The sequence below is a fragment of the Aulostomus chinensis genome, chromosome 4 (genome assembly GCF_037954235.1).
Source record: "Aulostomus chinensis isolate RoL2024-O1b breed Wild chromosome 4, RoL_Achi_v1.0, whole genome shotgun sequence".
Lineage (NCBI taxonomy): Eukaryota > Metazoa > Chordata > Actinopteri > Syngnathiformes > Aulostomidae > Aulostomus > Aulostomus chinensis.
Window position 1 is genome coordinate 16035301 of NC_141323.1, and position 26178 is coordinate 16061478.

The 26178-nt window shown below is 40.4% G+C and overlaps 2 protein-coding genes across 12 annotated transcripts in view; one reads left to right on the forward strand and one right to left on the reverse strand.

Moving 5' to 3' along the window:
- Positions 1 to 399, reverse strand: part of exoc4 (exocyst complex component 4) — a 119358-nt gene extending 118959 nt beyond the window's left edge. Inside the window, exon 1 of the mRNA XM_086202069.1 lies at positions 385 to 399. The gene's annotated coding sequence lies outside the window, so the exon portion shown is untranslated. The remainder of the gene's footprint in view (positions 1 to 384) is intronic.
- Positions 400 to 3473: 3074 nt separating this feature from the next.
- chchd3a (coiled-coil-helix-coiled-coil-helix domain containing 3a) overlaps positions 3474 to 26178 on the forward strand; it is a 148765-nt gene continuing 126060 nt past the window's right edge. For 9 of the 11 annotated variants that reach the window (XM_086202070.1, XM_086202073.1, XM_086202072.1 and 6 more), the window contains exons 1-4: positions 3474 to 3712; positions 5074 to 5947; positions 12785 to 12878; positions 23504 to 23684. In XM_086202070.1, coding sequence (XP_086058196.1) covers positions 3632 to 3712; positions 5074 to 5947; positions 12785 to 12878; positions 23504 to 23684 — 1230 coding nt within the window. In that variant the 5' untranslated portion in view covers positions 3474 to 3631. The remainder of the gene's footprint in view (positions 3713 to 5073; positions 5948 to 12784; positions 12879 to 23503; positions 23685 to 26178) is intronic. The other 2 variants (XM_086202080.1, XM_086202081.1) reach the window with 2 other exon arrangements.

A 26178-nucleotide genomic window follows, 5' to 3' on the forward strand; every position in this document is an offset into this window, starting at 1 on the left:
TTTGTCTTACAAAAACATTTGTGGAGGTTCAGAGTGTGCACAGCAAGAGGTTAAATATTTCAGGGGGGCTGAAACCTTTTAAGGGGTGGCACGGTGGTGCAGTGGTCTGCACTGTTGCCTAACGGCAAGAAGGTTCCAGGTTCAAGCCCCGGCTCGGGCACGGGATCTTTCTGTGGGGAGTGTGCATGTTCTCCCTGTGCCTGCATAGGTTCCCTCTGGTACTCCAGCTTCCTCCCACAGTCCAAAGAAATACAAGTGGGGACGAGGCTGATTGATACTCTAAATTGACTGTAGGTGTGACTGTGAGTGTGAATGGTTGTTTGTCTATCAGTGTTGGTCCTGTGATGGACTGGTGACCCGTCCAGGGTGAACCCTGCCTCTCACCTGAAGACAGCTGGGATAGGCTCCACCCCCCCCACGACCCTTAACAGGAATAAGTGGAAGAAAATGGATGGATGAAACTTTTTAAACAGGACTTTAAAAAGTACTGTACCATGCAATGCAAATATCACAAGAAGGCACCCCTTTTCATTGTTGCACTTTCAATCCAGATCCCTCGAGACTGATAAAGGCAAAGGAGGAGCAGAGGAGACAGGAGATAGTGTTTGTCAGTGAGGTAATAGCCTCCCCATTTAGATCATAGTGCTGGATTTGGCTTGGCTCTCCTGACCGTTTGAACCAGTGAGAATGAGTGAGGGCATTGATTCTGGAGCTAAAGGGGTCGATTCTCAGTAGCCTGGACCTTGATTGATGGGCTGGTGGAATGATGAGATAACATTGTGGGTGATCTTTGTATGGCCACCCCCACCACCTAAACAGAGAAAAAGCGACAATCACCAGGTCAGTGTTTTTCTTTTGACAAGAAAAGTTCCCATTTTCGAGGTTCAGGTTTAATTTTGAAGTTCTTATCACTTTACCCTGCAGCCTTTATCCCATCAGTTATCTACTGCCCCCCCTCCCCCCTTCAATAACAGATGACCAAGGTTATTTCTTTCAGTGTGATGTTTGTGGACACTAAGAAATTGATTTGACTGACTGACTGACCTGAAAATAAAAAGGGGCAATATGGTCTTTGTCAGACATTAATTCATGATCCGTTCATGTGTAGATGTTAATGCAAATGCTCCATCTTTAGTGAAGAAAATATAAAAGACAAAGTACCTTGACACAAACAAGATATTCACTTTGAATAATTGTGAAGTCTTTTTCTTTCCAAAAACATTTATGTTAAAATGACCTGTGTTTTTGTAGTAAAGATGCCACATTGGCAAAGGCTATTGAAAATACTGCAGGAGCGCAGTTCAAGTAATAAATGAATTTCTCTATTCCTGTATATCATTACATATTTTGAGGATTCAGCACCCACAGGAGCATCTGAGGTTTAAGGATGCTCTTTGATATATTTTGACATAATTGCTGGGAATTGTCCATAATAAATGTGATAGGTGGCAGGAACATTTGAAAGGAAAAAAAAAAAAGCAAAAGGATAATATAAATGAAGGACTTTCACTAAGCACCAGACCCAGTTTTTCAGGACCCCGTTTATTCCACTCCTGGAAACTGCACAATCCGAAATTCTTTAGGTGGTTCTACTGGCACTGGCAGCCTTGCCAGTAACTTTTCATTCATAAACTCAACCTCTGTGAGATTTATTCTGCCTGGACTCGTGCAGGTATCGTCAAAAACAATTGAAATAAATGAATAAATTGCTGATAATACAGTCAGGAGTCAGTTATAATGACAGTTTTGAGGTCTTTCTAAATACTGTCAGAAGCAAGAATCGTGTTTATTTAAACTCTCGGTATTCAACGTGGCCTGAGGCGTTTTAAAGGAAGCCCTCGGGCATTGCTGCACATTCTCATTCTTTATTATGTAATCTCATGACAGGAATGGGCTGTGGATTCAGCTGATAGAAATATACATATATTTTCATCGCTGTAAAAGTACATTTTTTTCTAGCTTTAAGACACTCCAGCCAGATCTTGCCCCAGCAATGTAAATACAATATAATAATTTAGCAACAACGTACCTATTGTGGTGAATAGAGAGAGAGCCTCTTGTCAGTGTGGTTTAGGTATGATTGAAAAGTGATGATTGGGAATCAGAGCTCTGCAGAAAAATGATCAAGTAAAGGCAGAGAAAAGCAGTGGGATATGGAAACAGGTGATGAACTTCCTGAGACAGTTTTTTGACAAACTTGACAGCATCATGTGGTGGAAAATTGACTCTTTTCAGGAAACATGTGAACTGTGTGCCTCAAAATAAATAATTAAAAAAAAAGGAACCAAGAGAAATCATTTCAGTCAGGCAGGCAGCGAATTAATGAGATGATCCCATTCTACAACATGAGGATGGTGAATCTCAGGATATTGGTCCAATCTGAAGTAATTGGAATATGTTCACTGAAACTGGCAATTAAGTGGATCTTTATTTCCTAGCTCTTTTCCCCCTTCTTTTTTTTAATTCTATCTGCAGCTCTAATTCTAGTTCAGGAGCTGATAGAGCTGACAACTCATTCTGCTTTTTACAAATCAATTTGAATATATTGCTCTGTCTTTCACAATTTATCCTTTTCTGTTTCATTCACCCATTATCTCCCTGTCCAAGCAACAACATTAATTGAAAGTTAATGACATTAAAAAGACAAACTTTTTCACTGATTTTAATTAATTATTCGTATATTCTCAGACATTTATTATTGACTGTATTGATGGGGCTCAGTACTAACCCTCAGGACATTTGAGTGCACACAGAACTGTCCACGTAGCACTCAGTATTAAAACTCATGTTCATTCTTGGTGTCATATTTTATTATTTGAAAATGTCAAACAATTTATTGTTTTTGAATAGAGGCTCTCTCTCTCTCTCTCTTTTCACAATAATAGTCTGTTTACACTGTGAACATATATTTTAACATACAAATTATCCCCCCCCCATTATTCATCCATAGATATAAGGAAATGTATCAACATTAAATCACACTAAAATAAGGGCAAGTGCACGTTTATGTGCAAATCTCTCTCTCTCTCCCCCATATATCAATCAATCAAACAATCTCTCTCTCTCCCTCTCTCTCTCTCTCTCTCTCTCTCTCTCTCTCTCTCTCTATATATATATATATATATAATTTACTTCATTTATCTTATACATTTGAAACTGCTCTATTGTGCTACATTATCTACAACTAATGTATATTGTGTTGTATTAATATTTAGGGCCTGGGAAAAAATTTGGTTTGAAGAGCAGTTACCAAAAATTCTATTTCAGATATTTTATTCTGAAAAATAAATGTGAATAATCCAGTGACGTATTTTACTATTGCATTCAAAATAGCCTGGTAGTATATGTCCTCTCATTCAAAAAGAACGGAAATTGTCCTTTAAGCCAGTCCCACGAACTCATGCAGACACTAACCAATAGAAATTGATAATAATAAAACTGTGAAATTACTGTCCAACCACCTCGTACTTTCTTCAGCTACGTCACACTACGGAAGTGTGGACGTGCGGAAACAGCGGCGTGTGGGCCCCTGTCAGCTCTGAGGCTAGTAAACTGTCAGAAAACACCGGTGAATGTCAGAGTTTGTTCTTACATGTAGATTTCGGCCTCGGTGACAGCCTGCGGTCTGACAATGGGAGCCAACAACAGTACCCGCCGCGTGTCGTTTGAGTCGGACGAGAACGACAATATAACCGTGGTGAAGGGCATCAGGGTGAGAGAGAGCACACTAAACTGTTGAGTGATTGATAAACATGTGTTACACGACTGCCTAAGAGCTGTTCTAGCTAGCAAAAAATGCTATAACGTCGATACTATGCTAACAAGTGGGCGAAATGTTTAGTGTGGCCATGCTAACGTTAGCTTAATTTGTCAATTACCTAACGTAGTTATTCCTGTTGCTGACTTTTCATTATTATTTTTAAGTTCCACATAAACGTTCACTTCAAAGGTAAATGAAAGTTATAACTTGTCTGTTTTGACACTTGTGTCCTTTTGAGAATGTTGACGTTGACGTCACCTGTCTCGTGCTCCGCATCCCTCCAATGAATGAATGAATGAATTGGAGTCAGGCTTTTGCTGATTATTTCTTACGTTTCAATTTCGGGATGCATGGCATTGAATTCTTTTTTTTTTTTTTAATCTGATCTGTAGATATATTACAATTAATTAGTCCAATAGCTATTCATTGACCTCAATACTATCATGATATAACGTTTTTATGATTTTGTACAAAAAAACCACATTTTTCTACATGTTTGAAATGTAGAAAAACCCTAAAAATACTGAATTGTTTCTTCATGAGCAAAGAAAAACATATTTGATACAATTTAATATCGAAAATGTTAAACTATGGCATGCAATTTAATATAGAAAATATTAAAGTAGAAAGAAATGTTTGATTTGTATTTAATTTATTGCATTTGTCACAGGTTCGGTGTCAATGCCAGTTACAGTTAAATATAGACTGAGAGGATTTAGTCAGATAAGACTTCAGCTGGCTCAACTCTGGCTATTGTGACCCACTTGGAAAGCACATTAAGTGAAGCTAATGTTAACTATCAGCAAGTTATAATCCTGGCCATGACAATGGTGTGCTGTTGTGTAAATAGACTGAAGGGGTGGGGCAAAAATGTCCGTACTGTGATATATCAAGGTACTTCCACTTGTGACACAAGTGCCAAATAATATTTCTATTTAAACAGGCACTGTCGCCATTTCGAACTATATATTTTGTTCTTTTTTTAATATCACTGATTCTTTTAGTTTACACAAATACTGTGATAAATTTACCATAGATTATCTATGAATACATGTTATCACAGAACCCCCCCATCATGATTATACCAAAGCATGAGTTGCTGTGTCATTTCTCCCCTTATACATTGTGAATAGAGCTTTGTCTTAGCTTTGTAGACAGTATGGATTTCTGAGGTACAGAAATATAAAACCACACTTCGACTTTCTGATACAGTGTGATTGTGCACAGATGAATTGCTAACAAACAGCAGTTTGATAATGTGTGTTTTGTACGTCATCGTGACGCTCCTCCATCTTTTATTCCTTTTTTCACAGCTTTCTGAGAATGTCATCAACCGTATGAGGGAACCTGCAACTCCTCCGCAACCTGCTCCCACCAAACCAAGTCCAGTGGTTCCTGTCATCCCCCTACCTGTCCTGCTGCCAGTCCCCCCACCCTTTGACCCCATCCCCTCCTTGACTCCCCCTCCTGCTCCTTCTCCCCATGTAGAACCAGTGGTTCCAGCTCCTCCTCCACCCGCTCCTCCTGCCACCGAGGCAGTGGCTCCACCACCTCCTCCTCCTCCACCTCCTCCTCAAACAGAACAGGTAGCAGCACCCACCATCATTGACATGGTTGTCCCGTCCTCATCGCCCCTGGCTACTGCTAATGCTGTTGCTGCTCCTGCTTTTGAGCCTGTGACAGCACCAGCCATGTCTGCTCCTGCTGCTCTTAACCCAGTAACTTTGCCTCCTCCTCCTCCTACTGCTCCCAGCGATCCTCTGATTCCCGCCCCTTGCACTGCCCCGGCTGTGGTGGAAGTGATAACTCCGCTTGCTCCTCCCCCTCCTCCTCCTCCCCTTGTAATTGAATCACCTCCTTTCTCTGCAGTAATTGAACCCATTGCTCCTCCTCCACCTTCAGCTGAACCCCTCCTACCTCCCCTCCCTGTCCAGATTGAACCCATCGCTGTTTGCCATCCCTCTGAATCAGAACCCATCGCTTCCCCTCCTGTTTTTGAGCAACCGGCCCTACCTCCTGAGCCATTTGCTGCACCTCCCCTCCCTGAATATACTGCTCCTTGTGAACCAGTTGCACCTCCTCCCCAGCCCTCAGTGGAGACTGTCCTCTCTGCTCCTGTCCCTGTCCCTGAGCCAGTCGCAGCGCCTGAGTCCAATCCAGTCCCGCCACCTCCTGCTGCACCAACCGGTGAGTTCTTGCTGAAAACAAGCACTTGTAACACATGTCACACACGCTGGTGGAAGCAGTTGTAGCTGCAGAATTTATAGTTTTGTAAAGCATGTTGCTCCGTAATATGTTATTGATTTAATCTTTCCAGGGGCAATGGTGGCAGAATTGATTTTAAGGCATAGACAAGCCTACCAAGAATGTGTGATGGGGTTTCATGAGAACTCACTTAATGCTTTTTGAGTTAAACTTTGAAAAGGTTCCGGAAAAACGCTCATTCTCAGAATTTGCACTTAGTTTCCACTGGACTTGGCTGGACAAACTTGTATCTCCTAACAGGAGACAGAAGTAAATGTATAAAAACAGAGTTGTGTGTGTGGTAACAGCTGGTTTTTATCCATTCCTGAGATGCTTCTTCAGTTAATTAGAAGTCAAATGGTATGTGGGAATGAACTGTCCAGGGATTTAGTTGAAGTCCAGCTACATTGAATTTTAATCATGTTTATTGTGTAGGTGTTTACTTTTAAGCCAACTAAAGCTTTTTGTCTCTAACTTTCCTTCCAGATTGTAATTAGTCTTCATTCTAAAATTGGGTCTTCATAGTTGCCTTGGTGATATTATGCTTCATTGCCCATCCCTAATTGTTAGTGAAATTGTTAATTCTTTCTTGTAATAATGGGAATAAATTGACGTTGTCGTTCGTGGCCCCTCCATTCTCTCTTGTCACCGCCGTGCTCAAGCTGTCATTGTAATATTATAACTTCATATTTTGGTCAGTACTGAAATTATGATCATTGAACACAATTAACAGTTTGATGACAAGCTCATGGGATTTATTGGTTCTTCACTGAATCATTCTTTCTGTCAGTTAGCACTCATCCAACTGACTTAATTACACTATGCTATACAATGTGAGAGACACAGAGGCTGAAGACCTGCCTGCGCCTTTCAAATCAGATGTGTGGAACATTTCACTCCCCAGTGAGTGGCAGTTGTAATGCTACTAATGTCAGTCCAGAATCATTATGTAACTCCAATGCATCAAGTTTGAATGAGTTTGATTCTTTTATTCTTGCACAAATCGCACACTGAGCCTGTAAAAAGCCTAAAAAGGGCATCATTATTTATGGAGACAAAAAGAGACCAGAAACCAGAGTAGCAACAAAAGTTACCAGTACAGTACAGTACAGGCCTGTCGCAATAACTACTATATCGACATATTGTACGATAAATAGACATGAAATCATTCATTTACTTTACGTGTGCAATATAAACGTAAAGTATTATTAACATATTGATAATATTATATAAGAACACATTGAAGCACTCCTTTATTTGGTCGTATTTTTGTTCTTATTTTGTACATGGAAGATTGGAAGATGCTTTTCAGTTTTGCAGATGATCGTGTCCTGCTCCTTTTTCATTTGTCAGCCCTGCAGGACATGAAAACATGACTTCTGCAAGAGATGCATGTTCACTGTTCACATTTTACTGCCACAGACTGAACCAACTACCTCAGGTTGGGACTGTACCACGTTAGGTGGAGCTTGCGCTGTGTCCTGACCATGACTCGTTCCCTTTTCTCCCTCTCCAAGTAAAGTTTAGTCTGCTCATTGTTTCTCTCTCTTGACATATTCGGCAGAGGACATTTGAATGTTAGCTGCTCATTACTACACAGTACAAACTGGGCTGTGGGTGCAGGGTCTTTGGAGGTTGGCATCCAGGGTGTGGGCAGGCTTCCCCATCCTTGACTGTGCTCAATCAGTGAGGTAATTAAAAAAGGCCAACTTATGCCACGCCACACTGACTCCAGTGATTAAAACGACACCTCTGCAGTTTCACACAACAAATCGCCAGGCCTCAGTTAGGGAAGGAGGTGGGTGGGTTCGTGTGTGTGTGTGCGTGTGTTACATTTTTATGTGGCCCTCCCTCGGCATGACACTGAGTGCTTCCTTAGGGACTTACTTTTTTTGTTCTGAGCATATCAGAATCACCACTGGATGACGAACAGAATGCAATCGTTTATCACCACAGCATTGTTTGTAGCTCTGTCAGCTTTCATATTGAGGTAATTTATTCCTCGAGTTTTTGCACTAGTTTGTTTCAAGACGAGAAGGTTAATGCTGTTCCAGCTCACTTCATTTTTTTAACAGATGCTGAAATTTTGCTCTTCCTCTCCCCTTCAAGTCATCAGCTATGGATACTGGTTTGAAACTTATCTTGAAGGACAGGGAATTTTCATGTCCAATATTCCTCTGTCTGTATAACAATGAGTATTGCAATATTTTTACATACAGATTAAAGAGAGCAGAGAATAGGCTTTCTCTTCATGCTCTTTTTTGTGTGCACTGAAGTGTATCTGCTTTTTGGGGATTGTATGTGGGTGTGTGTATTGGCTCTTGTAAGACATTGATTGGGCCTTACATTTTTGATATAATAAAGATGTTGGATTCAAAAAAAGTTTTTAATAGAATGTTTAGTTATATTTAAATTAACTAAGTTGTCAGAACAGCAACTGCGGTTGGACCAGTGGTGAGACACCAGCATAGCAAATTCTCTGTCTGGTAATTAAGTTGTAAAAGGCAGAATTCACCTGAAAGTGAAAATTCAGTCATTGTCTACTGATCGTCATCCCGATGGAGGGTTGGATGAAGAATTTTCTTCCTTTTTTGCTTCGAATACATGGCGTTAAATGACAACAAACTCAGAATGTAGTGGCCTCAGCACACTTTTATGGCTTTGGGTGAGGCCTTCCATCATCCTCCATGATGTGGAGAAGATAACGACTCCATTTTTATTTTTGAGTGAACTGTCTCTTTGAATTAAACCTTTGTTTTTCTGGATTTCTTTTGGAATCAAACTAACATTTTCCAGCTCTGTCACCAAGGCCCTACATCTACTCTCCTTGAAAGTTTCGACAAATTGTACCGTGTTCTTTTTAGAAGTAAAAAAAAAAAAAAAAATGTGTAATGAAATGTGAATCTTGTTAAAAAGTTTCAGTCTTCATCTCAATCTGAGAGGCTACGACCTTAATGAGGTGGACATTGATTATGTTTGTCCACGGGTTCCGAGCGAGGCTCTTAGCTGGGTTGGCTGTCTCTAAATCATGGCCTGAGTCAGTATGTGTGCTGATTACACCGTAGTCAAGGTTGAACCTCCTACACCTCATGTGCTATAAATATTCATATGCCAGAGCCCACACACCACACTGGACTAATAGCCTGCTTAAAGATGTCTCCCAGTCACAGAAAAGACAGAACAGAGGAAGAAGAGAGTGACAAAAGAAAAGGAAATGTTATATTTCCAACTCGTGAAAAATGTCACTTTCTTTTGATTTTTCATGTGAAAATGTGAAACAATCAGTGAGATTTCTATTCCATAACATGAGATTGGATTAGCAGGAGTGTGAATAAAATCAGAAAGGGCACCTGTCTGCCACGGCTGGGAGCTCGCTGCTGTTTTTTTTTTTTTTCCTTCTTCTTTTTTTCTATTTGAGCATCGTGAAAGGTGTGCGGTGACTCAACTAGGCGCAAGCAAGAAACGTGAGGAAGTGGTAATGTTACAGATTATGCCTTCCACGCGGGTCCTGGGGTTAATGAAAGTTCTGATGAGAAATGCAATTTGCCTTCGTCTATTATCTCCACCGCCAATAGCCTGTGCTCCGCCGCCTCTCCTTCTCCTGTATGTTTTTTTTTTTTTCCACAGGGTTTAGTGATTGGTGGGAAAGGGAGGAAGGGGGGGGGGCATGTCTAAAAAGATGATGAGTTTTTAATCTTTTTAACATTTACATGTCCTACTCAGGATTGACACAGGCTCTGTCGATCTGGAATTGTCTCTGACCCTCACCAGCCTCTTTCAAGGACCCCAGAGAGTGTTTATCATATCAGAAGCTGTTCTCCGGCTGACCCTGTGGGCCCGCTAGCTATCGGAAGCTTCTCTCCACAGGCGCGGCAAGGATGTGGTGATAAATGAGGAGTCGGCTTGCATGAACTCTGAGAACTTTTTTACAATTTTACTTTTCATAGAGCACGGGCAAAGGGTATATATTTAAAGTGTAAATAGGGGATATTTGAAAGGGCAGTTGATGTTGAAATGCCTGTCTCACCTGATAGGAAAAGTTCATGATGACAGAGTTGGACCGCTTGAGTTAAAGTGTAGCTTCAGTTCAAGATTGTGCAAGTTCATCACAAGTTTCTTTATCACAGTAGAGGACACGAACCTGTCAGTTAAGTACACAGTGATGCTTGTGGCTTGGAGCAAATCTTTCATCTGACTGTGTTCCTCAATACCAAATAGGTTTTTGGAAACACCGGCTATAAAAGACACTCTGTATCTTTGACCTACAGCACTGACACCAAACTACCAGTGCTACCTGTCAATCACCTCGCCTGTTTGCCCCAGCGTTTCTATTGAAGCCGTGGTCTTATGCTGTATCTGCTGCAGAGGAGAGTATAGAAGGTGGAAAACTAGAGAAAGCTTTTACTGTGCTCTGGTTTTTGTTTGTATAAGCAGGTAAGGACACTAGAGCAAATTATGAGGAGTGTGGGTGTGATAAAGCTGGCGAGGGAGGTGAAGAGGACTAAAATGACAGAAGGTGGAGGCAGAGATAAATGTTAATGAGACAAGATTTTATATATACATGACACCAGTTGCATTAAAAGCAGCTCTCTGGGGAACCGACATTCATCAGTTCGACAGCACCGAAAGCAAATTCTGCACATAGTGATGAAGAAAATAACAATCTGAAGTATTTCATGGAACCATTAGATTTTTAGGTGATAACATCCCGGCTAGCCTGAGGCTCAGGCCAGGCAATACCTTTCAAGAAATCCACCGAAAATAGTTCCAGGGATGTTGGGGTTTTTTTTCACCAGAAAGTTGACTTAGATGAGTCGAATTGTTTCAGGAAGGTTGAAAGGACACCGCAAAAGAAGATTCCAGTTTAAAGTTAAGAATTTCGCACTTAATTACATTTTCTTTTTTTTTTTAATCAAAAAGTAACTTCTCCATCGTGTTTTTGAGTTGGTCTCTCCAGTTCTATTTAAAAAGCCTTTGAATACATTTGTAAGATGACAACAGACTCTGGGCTTGGGATTGGTAACCACCTCACTATTAGAAATGATTGCAATTTATTAGCGAAAAAAAGTACCGTTTTTTTTTTCCCCCAAGCTTAGAAACGGTGACGTTGTTTAAAGACTTTTTGCAAAAATGAGGTCTTTTAACATTTAAGGTGTTTGTGTCTTCTTTACTCATCCCACTGTTACCACACGTTAGCGGGTAATAATAGCCTCTGACAATAGGGATTATCCCATCTAACTAATGCAGTGAGAGAGTAATCTTGACACACACAGATACTTTCTCCCTCAACGAATTGCACTGCCGCAGCACACCGCAGGGCGCTTCTGCCTTCAGAGCACGTTTTGGCCTGGTCGCCGACTGGCATCTTTACTTTCATGCTTAATTACCTGCCAAGATAGACCCGTGAGGACATGGAGTCGCGCATATATAATGTCCCTGACATGAATATAGGCAGATAAGGTTGTGCTGTGCTGGGATTTGAGGATAGGTGTGTATATGTGTGTGTGTGTGTGTGTGTGTGTGTGTACGCTCGGGAGAAATTCCCTAACATACAAGGTCCTTTATGATGTGTGTCCTTGCTGGTTTTAAACAACCAAAACCGCAAAAAAAAAACCTTGTGTATTTCACTCTTTAAAATCGTCCTCTTTCACAAGTATTGTCCGTTTAACCAGACCGAATCACGCCGACGTTGATATGTTTGCTTCATTTCCTAAGTAGCTCTAGTGCACAAGTTCAAGTTGACCAAATAAAAAAAAAAAAACTTGCTGAGGGTTTCTTGTTTGTTTTGTTTTTATAATGGAGCATATGCGCATTGAGCTCTTTCTTACTGGTCAAAAGTTAGGCCCTGACAAGTGTGAACTCTTCAGTCCTGGTGTCAGTATTTCAGCAGATGTCTAAAGTCGGTTCTCTCCCTGTCACGTTGCACAGCATTGCATCCGAACAAACGCCATGCACAGACAGCCCACGTCCCTCCGTGTTTTGGTTCACTTCGTAGCCGGGTACAATTACTGTTCTGATGAGCGCCCACCAGTAGTTGAACTGCGCCTAGATTCAGTTAAATCGAACTAAAACACGAGTACTCAAAAGTCCTTTTCCACTGGTGGGGAAAAAAAACAATGCTAAATAACGCCTGTGAAATTCTGTCTTTTTCCTGCACTGGAGTTTGTTGGCATTCACTCCCAGGTGAAATGACCCTGGATTAGACATGGCACTGCCCTCCATGCTGCATCCCACCAGATTGTTTATTGTTGTACATCACAAATGTGACACTCCAGGAAACAAAAAAACCCAAAACAAAACAGAAAAGAGAACTGGTCTAGTCACAATGGAAAAGGGGTTACTCAGCTATTTATTTTAGCAGGTTTAGCCAGGTTCTAAGTGTGCGTGTGTGTGCGTGTGTGTGTGTGTGTGTGTATGTATGTATATATATATATATATATATATATATATATATATATATATATATATATATATATATATATATATATATATATATATATATATATATATATATATGCATATATATATATATATATATATATATATATATATATATATATATATATATATATATATATATATATATATATATATGCATATGCAGTGGAAAAAAGGTAGAACTATCCTTGTGAACAACATCATTTAAATAAATTCCGGTGTCACAAAATATGTAAATACTGACCATTCTTTTTCCATGTTTTTAGGTCAGGATGAAAGTTCAGTTAAGGTGGAATAGACAGTTCTAACTTGACGCTGCTTCTCTTCTGGTTTTGTCCCCAGTTGACGAAGAGGCCCTGAGGAGAAAGATCACTGACGAGCTGTATAAAGGCCTGGAGCAGGAGAGGTCCAAGGCAGAGCAAGAGTTGCAGGCCTGGTGAGTCCCATGCACACACACCCACACACACGTTGCACATATAAACTGCTGTAGGGACCCCAAAAAAACAAAAACAAACCCCATAGTTTTGGTTTATGAACTTGCACAAATATTTTTTGGAGTTGGATTTAAGATTTTTTTTTTTTTTGGCTATGCTGACTGTTCCCCCTCTCTCTTCCTGTCTTCATTCTTTGGATCGCAACAGATTGTGCCAGGACGCTGTGCTAGTTCCAATTCTCGATCCAGAATTGCAGTAGAAAACCCAGGTGTGACCATTTTCCACGTTAATTAATAGTCATAAAGGTCAGCATCAGTCTTTCCGATCCCCACTGCGTTTTCAATCTACTTCTTTTCCGAAGCACATCAGCACTTTCCCCCTCCATCTTTCTCTGCTTCTTGACTTCTTCTCTCGTTCTCTACGGATCAATTAATCATGCCTGTGAAAGGAGGGCGCTATCCTGAGGTAATTTCCTGGTTGTTGAGTGGGTGATCCATTAGCCCTGCCTGATGAAGAAACACACTTTTCATGTGAGGAGCATATTCTCCTCTCTTCTCCTCTCGTCTTCCTTTTGACCATAAAGAAGCAGGTGCACACGGCGTAATGTCCAATAATCGTGTTGCTCCCCTTCTTTAATAGACCTTGCTCACGTCGAGCAGACCCCGGTGAATGAACAACTGTGATTAGCCGCCAAATGCACCCTTTTGCATTTTCGGGGGTGGGGTGGGAGGATAAAAAACAAACAAACCACAAGCTTTCAACATTTAGGAGGAGTGTTAGCCTATTGATTAACCTGGTTTTTGAGGCTCATTTAAAAAAAAAAAAAAAAAAAAAAGAATTACCAAGTGGTTTTGTGAAATCATTTCTTTTTTTTCTTGGCTGTCTTGTTTTTTTTAACGTAACTGCTTCCTGCAGCTCATTTATTGATGTCTAATCACAGGTGAAAATGCTTCAAAATTACGCCCTCCTTACAATTAATGGACATCATGTTGCCTTTCAAACCCTCCATTTTTCGTTTTTGCTTGGCGCAGCTGCTGTTTTCAAATAGGAGGACAGACGTGATCGTGTGGGCAATCATCAGTTAGCTGGTACCTCTGTGTATCTGTGTATTATGCATATTCGTATCACATTTAATATTAACCTATTTCCTGTCCTTGCGTTTTGGGATTATCTGTATCAGTTGGTAAATTTTTTCTTCTTGAGATGCCCAGGATAAAATGTTATGATAAACCTAAAAGAAGACATTTACGTGAGGATAATACAAGTCACTTTTGCTGACGCGCTGTGTGTAGTTTGCATTGAAATATCTAATATTTGACTTGTCGGTTGTATGATTAAATGCTAATTTCTGCATTTATGTGGAGATTTTATTAGTTGTTGTCACCCATTGTCCCAATCTGACCATTGGAGACAATCTAGGCTTCAATTACTTTCATGAGGACAACTGTGCTTGAGTCAGAGATGAAACAACCCACTCTGAACTGTGATTAGAGAACTATATCTTCATATTTATTACATTTTTGGACACTGCTAGTTGGAGAAGCATTTTTGCATTGAACAGAAGCATAACAAATGAGTTTTTTCCTGTCCCATTATGCGAACGTACGTTAACGATGGATGGATGGATAGATGGCTGAATGGTGCAGTGTTCAGCCTCATGCTGGTTAGGGGTGCTCTCTCACCTGTAGTCAGTTGACTTCGCTTTGAATTACTAGATAAGTTCTTATTTTTCTTTAGCTCTATTTAGTGTGCTCTCATTCTTCCTATTTTAAATGACACACAGTCCTATAGGCTGTTCATATATTATAAAGGAAATTAGTGATGGGATATTTTTGTCAGTAGCATATTACGATTGCTTTAACAGTTCTAAAATTACATAACGTTACGTTGCTATTATTACTCGCAAAAGAAATGCAAAAAGAGAGGGTAGTAATGAAATCATGTATTGATTGGCTCTTTTATTGGTACTTATACAGTAAGTTTTTGTTGTAATTCTCCCCCTGCAGCCTCCCTTCTCCTCTCTGTGTCCAGCCAGAGCTTCATTGTCCCACCTTTAGCCAGCGACAGCATTCCCTTTCATAATAACATAATAACCCTTTTTTTTTTGCAGTCTATATTGAATTTTATGCTGCATAAAGTCTGTGATGTTCTTACGTGAGGAAATAAAAATTTGTCCAGACTGTCCAGGAGGACCAGAATCCAATTGTTTGGTCCAACAGTGGTCCAGATTGTAGTGTAGGGGATGCTCAACGCTTGTAATTTTGGTTCAGATCAAACAAAAAAAGTCCCGACCAAATGAGGCAGGTGTGAAAGGGCCCTAAATGTAAACTGTTCAGTACATCCAGGTTCAAGTAAAGGAACATATGAATATATATTAAATGGAAATAAAACAAAAATTGCCCTCAGAGTAAAGGCTCATAAAGTTTAATTGCCACCAGTGTCATAAAGTGGAGCACTTAAGGGGATCAGTCTGTTGCGGACTCTCCTGCCTTAATCAACATATCATGGAAATGTTGGAGATATTAACAATTTTCACGAGTTTCATCAATATCATCTTCACTACAACTTCTTCCAGAGCTCAATTCCTGGCTTGATTCAGTTCCATTTGTGTCTCCTACACAGTTCAAACCTAACATGACCATGCTTCTGGACACCTCAGACGAATAGGATATCAGAAGTGGTGTTTTGAAAACACCACTGACATTGAGGATTTATAAGTGTATTTGACTGCATAGAATATTGCACAATACACTGCATAATGCATCAAATTTGTAGATTTTTGTGTAAGAGCTGAAAATGTTTTAAAAGGATATAGGAGTTTCTTTGCTACACAAAAACAGCATCTCCCAGGACTGAATATGTCTTCCTCCACTGCTGAACTTTTCTATTTGCTGATATTGAGAGATAAAGGTGACTTTGCTTTGAATTTTACATGACAAAAACACTACATTTCCCACTTATATGTTGTCAAATTAATTAAACTGCAGTGATATTTTACACACCTTCAGTGGATGCAGTGTCTGCAGGGAGTTATTGGTTGTTGAATGCAAACATGACACAGTGAGTGTGTCATTTGTTGCGTATAAAGACTCTTGGAGAAAACTGGGTCGCTCTTTCTGCAAAAATTGCAGAAAGGTAAAATATTTTTTGTGTTTGTGTGGGTATATATCAAAGCTCTGCTAACAAGACTGCACAGCACCCCACTAGTTACAGAGCCCTGCAGTGAATCTGCTGCACAGCTTGAGCACGGGGAAGTGAAAGAATAAGTGAACCCTCAGGTCACTGCAACAGTCTCGTAAAAACACATGAGATACTGTACATGGAGCCAGAATCTGAAGGTCATGCTCAAACCAAATAGATGCTCATTGAGGTTGTTGTTGAATCTTTACTTGCTCATTTATTGGAATGACACAAAGATAAACCCCCCTTAAAAAAAAAAAAAAAGAGACAAATTTAGTCCAAAATGTTTGAGATATTTGAAAATGAACATGAATCATTTCTTTTCACATGTATGCCTTTCAAATACCGGACAATTCCATAAAGTTAAGCAAATCTTTAGAAAGTACCACAAAATAAGTTCAATAATTATCAGCTTCTACAACCCATTTATCTTGCTTTGTGTTAATTCAAAAAATTTAAACATTTAGTGTATTTTTTTTCACTCTCCTCTGCTCTACCTCAAAAGAGGGGCAGTGATCCAAATTAAGACTGACCATGAATAAACACAAATTATAGTAGTCAAACCACATGAACAACCTAGACAAAATCATGAATGAAAAAATTCCAGGCTCCTATTAAACTCCAGCACATTTGTCGAAGTAGATGAAAATTATCTTGTATTAAACAAGTGTTTTGATCTGACATTGTGACAGCACAACATAAAAAGTGGTTGGGACTTTCTGTCACCGTAGGAGACTCCTCTGTAATTACACATCTGAGGAGACAAAACACATTAGGAGTGCCCCAAGGCTCCATTTTGGGGCCTCTTCCGGTTTAACTACAATCGTGCCCCCTAAATCTCAGATTATGGGACAAGACAAAATATGTGACATAGTTAAGCAGACGACACATTTAAATAACTAACTATATTAGGATTAAAATCTCATGCAAGTGCTGAATAGCTGCATTGAACAAATTGATTGAATGTGCTGGGGTTTTCTTCCTGATGTCTTTCTTCTACTGTATTATGAACCCTCCAGACCTCTCAGGTTGTTTAGGAAAGGTCTACTTTTTGCCCCCAGAGTCAAAACTAAACATGGAGAATCAATTTTTATGCTTCACATATCTGGAACAAACTCCCAAAGAACCGCAGGTCTGCTGTTACTCTCAAGTACTTTAAATCAAGGCTGAAGACATTTCTGTTAGGTGCTGCATTGAATTAAATCCCATTTGAGGCCTTTGATCAATATCCTGTACTGAACCATAACTTTTACTCTCTTGTTTCATCTGTATTATGCTATTTTAGCTTATTTTCTTTACTTTTAATTTTTCAATTGATTCAAAATTTATTTCATTCTACCATACGCTTTTACATCTTGTCTTTATACATTTTATATTTTAGTTAAGCCCCTTGAATTGCCTTGGTTTAGAAATATGTTATTATGGTGAACTTGTCTTGCCTTGAATTTGTTCAGGATTTGTTTTTTTATTCTTTTTTTTTTTTTTTAACCTCTCAAGCCATAAATGAACTCCAGAGACCTGGCTTTGCATGTTTTGCTCGAGTGGAAGTGAAGTAAAGGCTCAGAGAGGAGTCCATTAGGGTGCAGCCTAAACTCGTTTGTTGCAAGAAGCAGCTGCAGTGAGCAGATCTGCCTCCGCCGCCTCTCTGTCAGGCATCCGAGCAGAACGGTGCATAGAAAAGGAGGACAAAACTTAGACCATCCTGTCTTTCCTACACCAACCTAAGTCATCCTTTGTCAACATTCGATTTTGTTCTTTTCTTTGTTCCAGGCTTCCTGCCTCATTTCTTTATTCCTTATCCCTTTCCTCTTTCTGTCCTTCACTGAGTCCTTCTACCTCTCTCGTAATCTCTCTTTCTGTGTGTGAAATACAATACACTTGAGTGTCCAGCACTAAAACTTAAAGGTTAGTTGTTTTCATACTTTTGTCGATTATTTCAGCGTGTACTGGAGTAGTGTGTGTCAGGTTGTGCAGTACACTGTAATTGCATCTCAGACATTCGAGTGAAACAACTGACCTTCTCTTAACGCCTTGATTTCACCAGGGCCGACTGCACCTTCTTTCTGCTGTAACTTCGGTCTTCATACCCCACTGGTAGCGTTTTGGAAACAGAATATTTTGTCTGTCTAATTTTGTTGAAATGCTGATTTTTTTTTTTCCCTTGATTTTTGTCCTTCATGGGTAATTAAGCTTGAATTAGATAGCTAATTGTTTCTTTTTTGTGTGATTTATTTGAACTGTAAATACCTCTTGATGCCATTCTACTCAAGCTGATGTTTTTTAAAGTAGAAACAGCAGTTGGAGGTAGTTCAGTTGAAGTAGTGTCTAATATCATAACACTTTAAGCTCCATAAGACATCCCAGTAGCTACACAGAATTATCCCAACTGATCCATCTCCACTGCAAAGTAGAACAACCACTGGCTTTGGCGTATGCACCATATCTGATATTTGAAGAGAGAACCAGAGCAGTGAGATTGACGGTGATATTCACTTCTGTCCATATGCCACTGACCAGGCATGACCGTACTATCATGACAGTTATCTTTTATATTTTTGTTTCTCACACACTTAATTTTAACTCCTTCACAGCATTTCATAGCAGCCACAATCAGGTGTGGTGCATGTGTGTTTATGTGTGAGCGCATGTGTGTCAGGGAGAGTGCATAGCTTCATAAAATATTCATAGGCAGCATTCAGCGACATTATTCCAAACATCAATATTGCATAGGGCCTTTAAATGCCTTTGTTTCGAGGCACTTGGGTCGAGCCTGCAGTTCCGTCAGACTCCATCCTGCCTGGCAGACTGTATCGAAACACATCTTGTGTTGATGACAGGTAGATAACTGTAAGCATTAAAGGGTGAAGAGTTGAATAGAGAGACAAAAGGTAAATGGTGCGGGGGGGGGGGGTCGAGGACATTAATTCAAAGAGTTCTTTGTTTTGATACTTGTTCCTCTCCGACTACATCTCCGCTTTGTGCTTGCTGAGGCTGGTGAAGGGTGTCTGGCTTGGAAACTTGGAACCAAGTCCAGACCTGGTGTGTTCCACTCGAGCATCTACACCATGTTTCCTGATATCTGGCAGGTAAACGGTGACCAACGTGCATCCAATTCCTGCTGCCAACTGTGTATCCCTCAGGCAAGAGATGCCCAAACTGAGGTCTGGATCGTTCATCCCTGACATCTCTCACCAGTGTTGACCTATGATACCACCAGCGGCCCATGTGCCAACAGCGATCCAGGGCAAAGACACATTGGTAGCACACCCCTAGCTGATCGTGCTTCATCTGAGTAATCAGTTACAAAACCACCTCAAAGCTGCGTGGTTTCCTGGATGTCTCATAAGCTTACGATGATGAGCAGGCAAGCTGATTAGAAGTGCCCTGTCACCTCTTTCCTTGTCGAGAGCCCCCCCAACTCAGAGGCTGAAAGTCGTATCAGCTGGCTTTACCCATCAACACACATTGACTGCTCAGCAGCTGTCCTCTTCAGATGCCATCTTTATAGTAATCTGGACCTCCATAATCAGAGAAATGAGGTTGAAAGGCATCCACATCTCTTGGCTAACTTATGTTGTAGTATCCCATCATTTACCATGGCAGTTTTTCTTGTTTCTCTTCATTGAATTCTTAGTTTGAACCTGAATGCTCTGTTTGAACTTTATTTGGAATGCTTGTGAACTTTCAAACTTTAACTTCATCCTATTCTAACTACATTATCACCTGCTCAACTCTCCTATTCCATATTGCTACTGCATCATTTATTAGTCAGCCAGATGCTCTCACAGTACTTAACAGGACTCGCTGGATAGCTCCACTAAAAGAAATGTAACACCTTCCTTGGTGGACTTGACTTAAGTGTTGCCCCACCTGGTGCTCCCCCCCCCCTCCAACATTTTTTTTTATATACCCGGCCATTCTCGCCATCTCAAAGCTCCCCTTTTCTACACACTGTCACTCTTCTTCAGTCAAAAGACAAATGTGTCCAATATCCCTGGGATAGGCCAATAATGACTGGAAAGCAATAGAGTTGAAGCAGACAGATAGCATCCAGCTAGTGATAGCAGTATTTGCTTGGGCTAGCACTTATGGGGGTGTCAGTTGAAAGACCCTCTTTGCTGGATTGCCTATTTTTTTCTTCTGCTTTTCCACACTTGCTGTCATAACGTATGACACGATTGATACCTAAACGAGAGATGCTTTTCATACGTATTTAACGCCATAAGAAATACTTTGGTAATAACTATTAGTTTATGAGAAAATGAGACTGGCTCAACTGTGCTTGTTTTAATCCTCCATCAAATCAATAAAAAACAGGTTTTAACATCTGCTCATGAACAGCACTTCCCTGGTTAGTAATTTATTGAGTGAAGCTCATGTTAAAGTTCCAAACTGTATCAGCTGGATATCACCCCCCCCCCCCTTTTTTCCATACTACAGAAAGTCAACTGATGCCCATGCCAGCTAAATCCTGCATCCTCTCCTCCCTCATGCACAGTAGCAGGAACAGCCAAAGCTTCTTGAGTAAAGGTAGCTTAGGTGCAATAGCAGCGCATGCACAGAGGCGTGGATTGTGAGGAAATGGTGAATGTAAAAGGCCATTAGGAGGCTCGTTCTGTGTGTCGTGTGTGTGTGTGTGTGTGTGTGTGTGTGTGTGTGTGTGTGTGTGTGAGAATCCAAGCCCGATGATGGATGGAGTGTGCTGACGTGTGCAGCCCAGTGGACTGTGAGACTGGACATGGCTGGTCTCTCTCCGTCTCCCTCCATCTCCTTCTTCTCCACTCTGCCTCACTCCCTCTTTGCTTCACTTCCTCAGGGCCAAACATGTCATGTTGCCACTGCCCACTCGCTCCTTCCTCCCTCTCTCCCACTCTCTCTATCTCTCTCTCTCTCCTTTTTTTTTGTTTTTCCCCCCATGTCTCCCCATCTCATCTTGTACTTCACTGCGTTCTATGACATTTAGTGGTATTGCAGGGCAAATGGCAGCTTTAACACATCACAGATGATTTTTTTTTATTTTCTGTTTTTTTGGATCTGCCTATCATCTTCTGGAAGCCATATGGTGCAATATGGTACAGTGATCAGTCTGTCCATCATGATTCATCACTGGTTAAATCTTGGGGTTTATTCACGGGTCAGTCAAGATATAAATTAGATTTATTCAGTAGAATAAAAGATAAAAATCCTTCACATTGATTCATGAATGTGTCAGGGGAGGAAAGAAAAAGTGACATACTCTACATAATCTAGAGATTATCTCCAGGGGGAAATTTGGACTCTTAATTTGACCTATCGTAGAATACACCGGAGCAGTGCTATACCTTCAGCTGCAGCACCAGGGTCAGGTGGATAGTTACCTCACTCAAGGGCTGCTCAGCCATGGATGGCAAGGAAAGGGAAAGCTGTGTTCCTTTTAGTCATCAAACCTTTCGCTCACAAATTTCACGTCTGTGAATTCAGGGCCGCACAACCAAGAGGGGATATTCTGTCAAATCACGTGTGGTTTCAGATGTGTATTGGAAATAATTAGTGCGTGTATAGTGTAATGAATCATGTGTATGAAAGTGTTTCCAGGTTGACTGCATACATGAATTAGACCTCGTTAACAACTCGTACATCAGGAATAGCTCATTTATGTGTAGGAATTTGCTCCCTGTACTCTTCTCTCCATTCCTTGAGATCCTCTTCATTCAGTCCGTCATAATTCACTCATGCACTCGAGCCGTCTGTTCTGTGTTTATTTTACCTTGTCACCACTGGCAGAGGAAGACTTTTCAGGGTTTCAGGGACGTTCCTCCTCCTATTCTCTAATCAAGCACATAGTCGCTGCATTGGGAGCGCGTTGCTAGGTAACTATGAGAACCCAGTGACAGGGTTCAAATGGTGATCTTGTGTCTGCAGAGAGCGTACTGCTGCTGTCTATATCACACTTTTATTGGATGGATGAGTCTCAATTTGGGAAGTAACCGTTTCTTGTCTAATTAAATATTGATAATCAAATCACATTTAATAACACATATTAATTTGAACTCCCTGAGAGGTGCTATTTGATATCGTTTTTAAACTTTTTTTTGTTAATCCCCAGTGTTGTTTGATCATTACTTGTCAATGTTGTCTTCTCCTTACAAGGACATGTGTATGGATGAATCTGACATGAGGGGTAAGAATCAATATACAAGTATATTAGCTTATATTGGTGCTTCATTAGCACTGTAATTGCATTTGTGACCTTTTTAAATCCTTTCGGGACGTGCTGCAACACTGAAGCATGCAGCACAAAAGGCGTATCAACATGGGTTTTTAGGCTTTAAACGCAAATGATACTATGATGGTTCACTAAAGATGTTTGCTGTTTCTTTTCACTGGCTGAGGTTAATAAGGTCATTTTATACGGTTTAAGTCCGTCATTTAAATGCATTTCAGCTACATCAGGCCGTAAAGAAATGAAAGGTCAACCAACCTCCTGGCCTGTCGTCAAGACATTGATGAAAACACAAAAGTGCCCCTGAGTGAATATGAACTGTCACAAAATCAAAATGTTGTTTCTCTCCCTCACCTATGGTGAGTTGTAAACGGTACAGGAAATTAAAGATCTATTTAACATATTAGATCTCGAGCAATAAGAAAACCTTGAGGTTATTGCTCAAGTGTCCGGTACCGACATTTGTAAATTTTTCACAGATGTTGTCGCAAATGCTGCTACTGTAAATGAGTGCAAATGAAAGGTAATCACCACCACATGCTTGCTTTTTGTCCTTTGCCTTTCTGTGATCGTTTTCCCTCAGTGGAAAGTATCTCTAAACAACCCTCGTTATGTGGTCTTTGCCCACCAAAACTCTTTTGACACTTGGTACCTTTTATCAAGATTAAACAGGAGTAAATGAAATAAGACACACAGGGCCACGAGTGAGTGAGAGGATGCAAGGCTGTGTCAGTACAGTGCTGCAGCGGTGTGTGTTTGTATCAATTCACTGTCTGAGAGAATGAAAAAGTGAATGGCTGGTCGTGGTGGAAAATGAATGTGCTGTTCCAGATTATAAAGAATCTTTGTCGATCAGTACTTTTGTCAGTGCTAGAAACTTGTCAGCACTTGGTTTTGATAGCTTAGAATGAACAAATAGTTTATGGAACTTTTCCTCCAGAGATGTTCAGGAGTAAATATGGCCATCCCTGGGTGAGGGGACGCTGTTTGCTTGTAGTGCTGGAGGTTCATAAAGATATACTGCATGGTACCCAGGAACCCCAAAGACTGAACTATGGAACAAACTGTAGACAACATAACTTTTAACATACAAATGTTAGCTACCAGATGCATTATTGAGATGTCCGTAAGGGAAAAACCGCCAGTGAATAACAAATCATAGTCCTGTTGTCCTCATGTATTATTTGTATTATTACTTTGTTATATTTAGTGTTGACTAATGTTATCCTGCTGTCCGCTCCCAAGGCTAGAGGCAGAGAAGGCTCGCACGTCAGCTCATACTGAGGCTGAGGCCAAGCGTCAAGTCCAGGATGAAGTTTCCCGGATTCTGTCCGCGGAGCGGGCAGCGGCCCAGGAGAGCCTCCAGCAGGCTGTTATACGGGAGAGGATCGCCACTGAAGACGAGAAGCTCCGCGCTCAGCTCTTTGTGAGTCCATCCACCAACAACAGTGACACATGGAAGCACCAACTGCTTTTCTAAACGAATCGTTTCATTCATTCTAACATTTAGACACATAAATCTGTATGAAACAGACAGACGTTTTAACTGAATGACCTTGCGAGTGCAGACACGCTGAGAGCAGTTTTTTACAAGAAGACTGTCCCTCATTTTATGTACACATGCTGCTGGTTTATCGCAGAGACAGACAGAAGTGAATCTATTTACTGTAATCGACGGGTCATGCCCATTGCGCTGACAAATGTCAGAGCTCTGAGTGGGAGAGTATCATTTTGAGCAGTAATTCTTTACCGTCTTGACCCACCGCTCACACGCAGAATAACTTTTTCTGATTTCACATCATAGTATACTTTAAGAAAAGAAACCGAGGACATTTCGTGCTCATTTTGAATAATGTTAAGGAAGTAAATCTGTGCCATATTCACATCTTGTAATCCAATATTTTTGTCCTTTTTCATGTCTTTTCCTCCTCATTCTACAACATAATGGAAATCCACCTTCATTTTTGGCTGCTTACGTCTTTTATTTCCTGTACTTTGCCCTTGTAAACATTGTCTTATGACCGTTTGGCGCCATACACACAAGCGGTTTATTGTTATAAAGAAGAAAACACATTTTCCCTGGAGTGGAGCTGGTGTTTACAAACCTATGCTATTGATTATATAGCTCATTTAGCACGCTCATCGCCCGTAATAGAAAAATGAATCTTTTTTTTAGAGAGAGAGAGAGAGAGAGTGAGAATAAGAGGAGTGTTTACGTGATTCAACGCCGCAGGACAAGTGTATGAGGGGTCCCTCATATGGAACGGCGATCAAATCGAAAGAAAAAGGAGAGGTTGTTGAAGAGAGAGAGAGAGAGCAGGAGAGATGGTGATGGAGGAAAGACGCCAGATGTGAGGTGTTTGCCCTCTTCACCATCAGTGAATCAAGGTGTTTCAGTCAAAGGTTTTTGGTAATTTAATTTGTGCTGTTTTTCACATCGAAGGAGACGGGACAAATGAGGGGAGGAGACAGGAAGAGTGAGGACAGGCGAGAACGAAACGCCTAATTTGTATGTCTGATATATGAGTGGGTTCTTGGGTGGGTATGTCTTATGGACCCACCGGAGACAAGAGTCCTTGTACTTAAGAGAAATGTCCCTCCCATAGTCTTATAAGGGTTTTGGTTTTAGCCCTAAGCCTAACCTGGGGCTCGAAGCAGCTTTTGAAACTACAGTACTGCATCACACACGCACACACACACACACACACACAGTCTGTCTTTTCTTCTACTTTTCATGAAAGTTGAGGTGATTTTTTTTAATTTATTTTTTTGCTTAACTTGTAATTCAAGAATCATTATGCTAGCGAGAATTTTACTGTTTCAAACTGTGTGATAATAACCCGATTGCATTTCTCCGTTGCATGCTGCAATCTGGATAGAATCCAACGGGTTATCAGTGGACAGAGGTCAAGTCAGACTCTTCCACTCTGTATTTTCAACTATGAATTGACTTTTCTGTTTAAAACATCTCTGACTGCGAAGACATCCTGAGAACTCGAGCATTTAGCAACATCAACTACAAGGCTCTGCATGGGTTAGGCAACAAATTAAATTTACATTGTTGTAAAACACATAAGCATCAATAATTGGAGGATGAAACTGGTTCTGATTGCTGGGCAAAATCAATACGTTGATTGAGAAAGCGCTCCAGGGAGAGGTTGGGATTTGCTGTACTAAGCACATAATCTGATGGCTGATAGAGGCGATTTCCACAGTTCCTTTTTCCTGCGCTTGTTAAAATGTCATGCATTACCTGAACTGTTAGTTCCCTGAGAAAATAATCATTTTGCATGAGTTTCTTTCACCCTGTAAGCAAAAAGCATCATAACTGTTGAGGTGCAGTTTTAATCCGGATCTGGATTGTAAACTGTGAAACTGATAAAATGTGAAGACAATTTGAGAAATCGAATGTTTAAGTTGTTGTAGGTGACAAAAAGTAGCTCAAGTCCTTATATAGATGAGTCTGGAATCTGGACACTTTTGCTTCACTGAAGCAGTTAATCAATCATCCTGGCTTTTAATCAGCTATTTGATGAATGGATTTATTGTTGCAGTTATACAAAGTACTAATGTCTTAAAGACTGTCAAGGCAAGTTAGAGTTGCCGGGTATATCTCAAGAGGAATATTGGCTGTTTAAATATAATGAAGGTAAACTCTACTTTGTAGTAATTGTAGTTACATGGATGCTTCCATTTTTGAAATTGAACATCGTGAATCATGTCGATTTTTTGTTCTTGTTTCTGTACTTGTTTTCCCAAAGAAAGCTGATCTCTTTGATTGAGGAGATCAAGTATTTCTCTGTTAATAAGAATTGATACATTTATTGTACTTGAGTGTATTTTAATGGAACATTACTTGACCTTAACTGTACTCTCCGTGTTCACGGCCACTGAAAAACGTTTGTCTGTGCGAGCAGTTC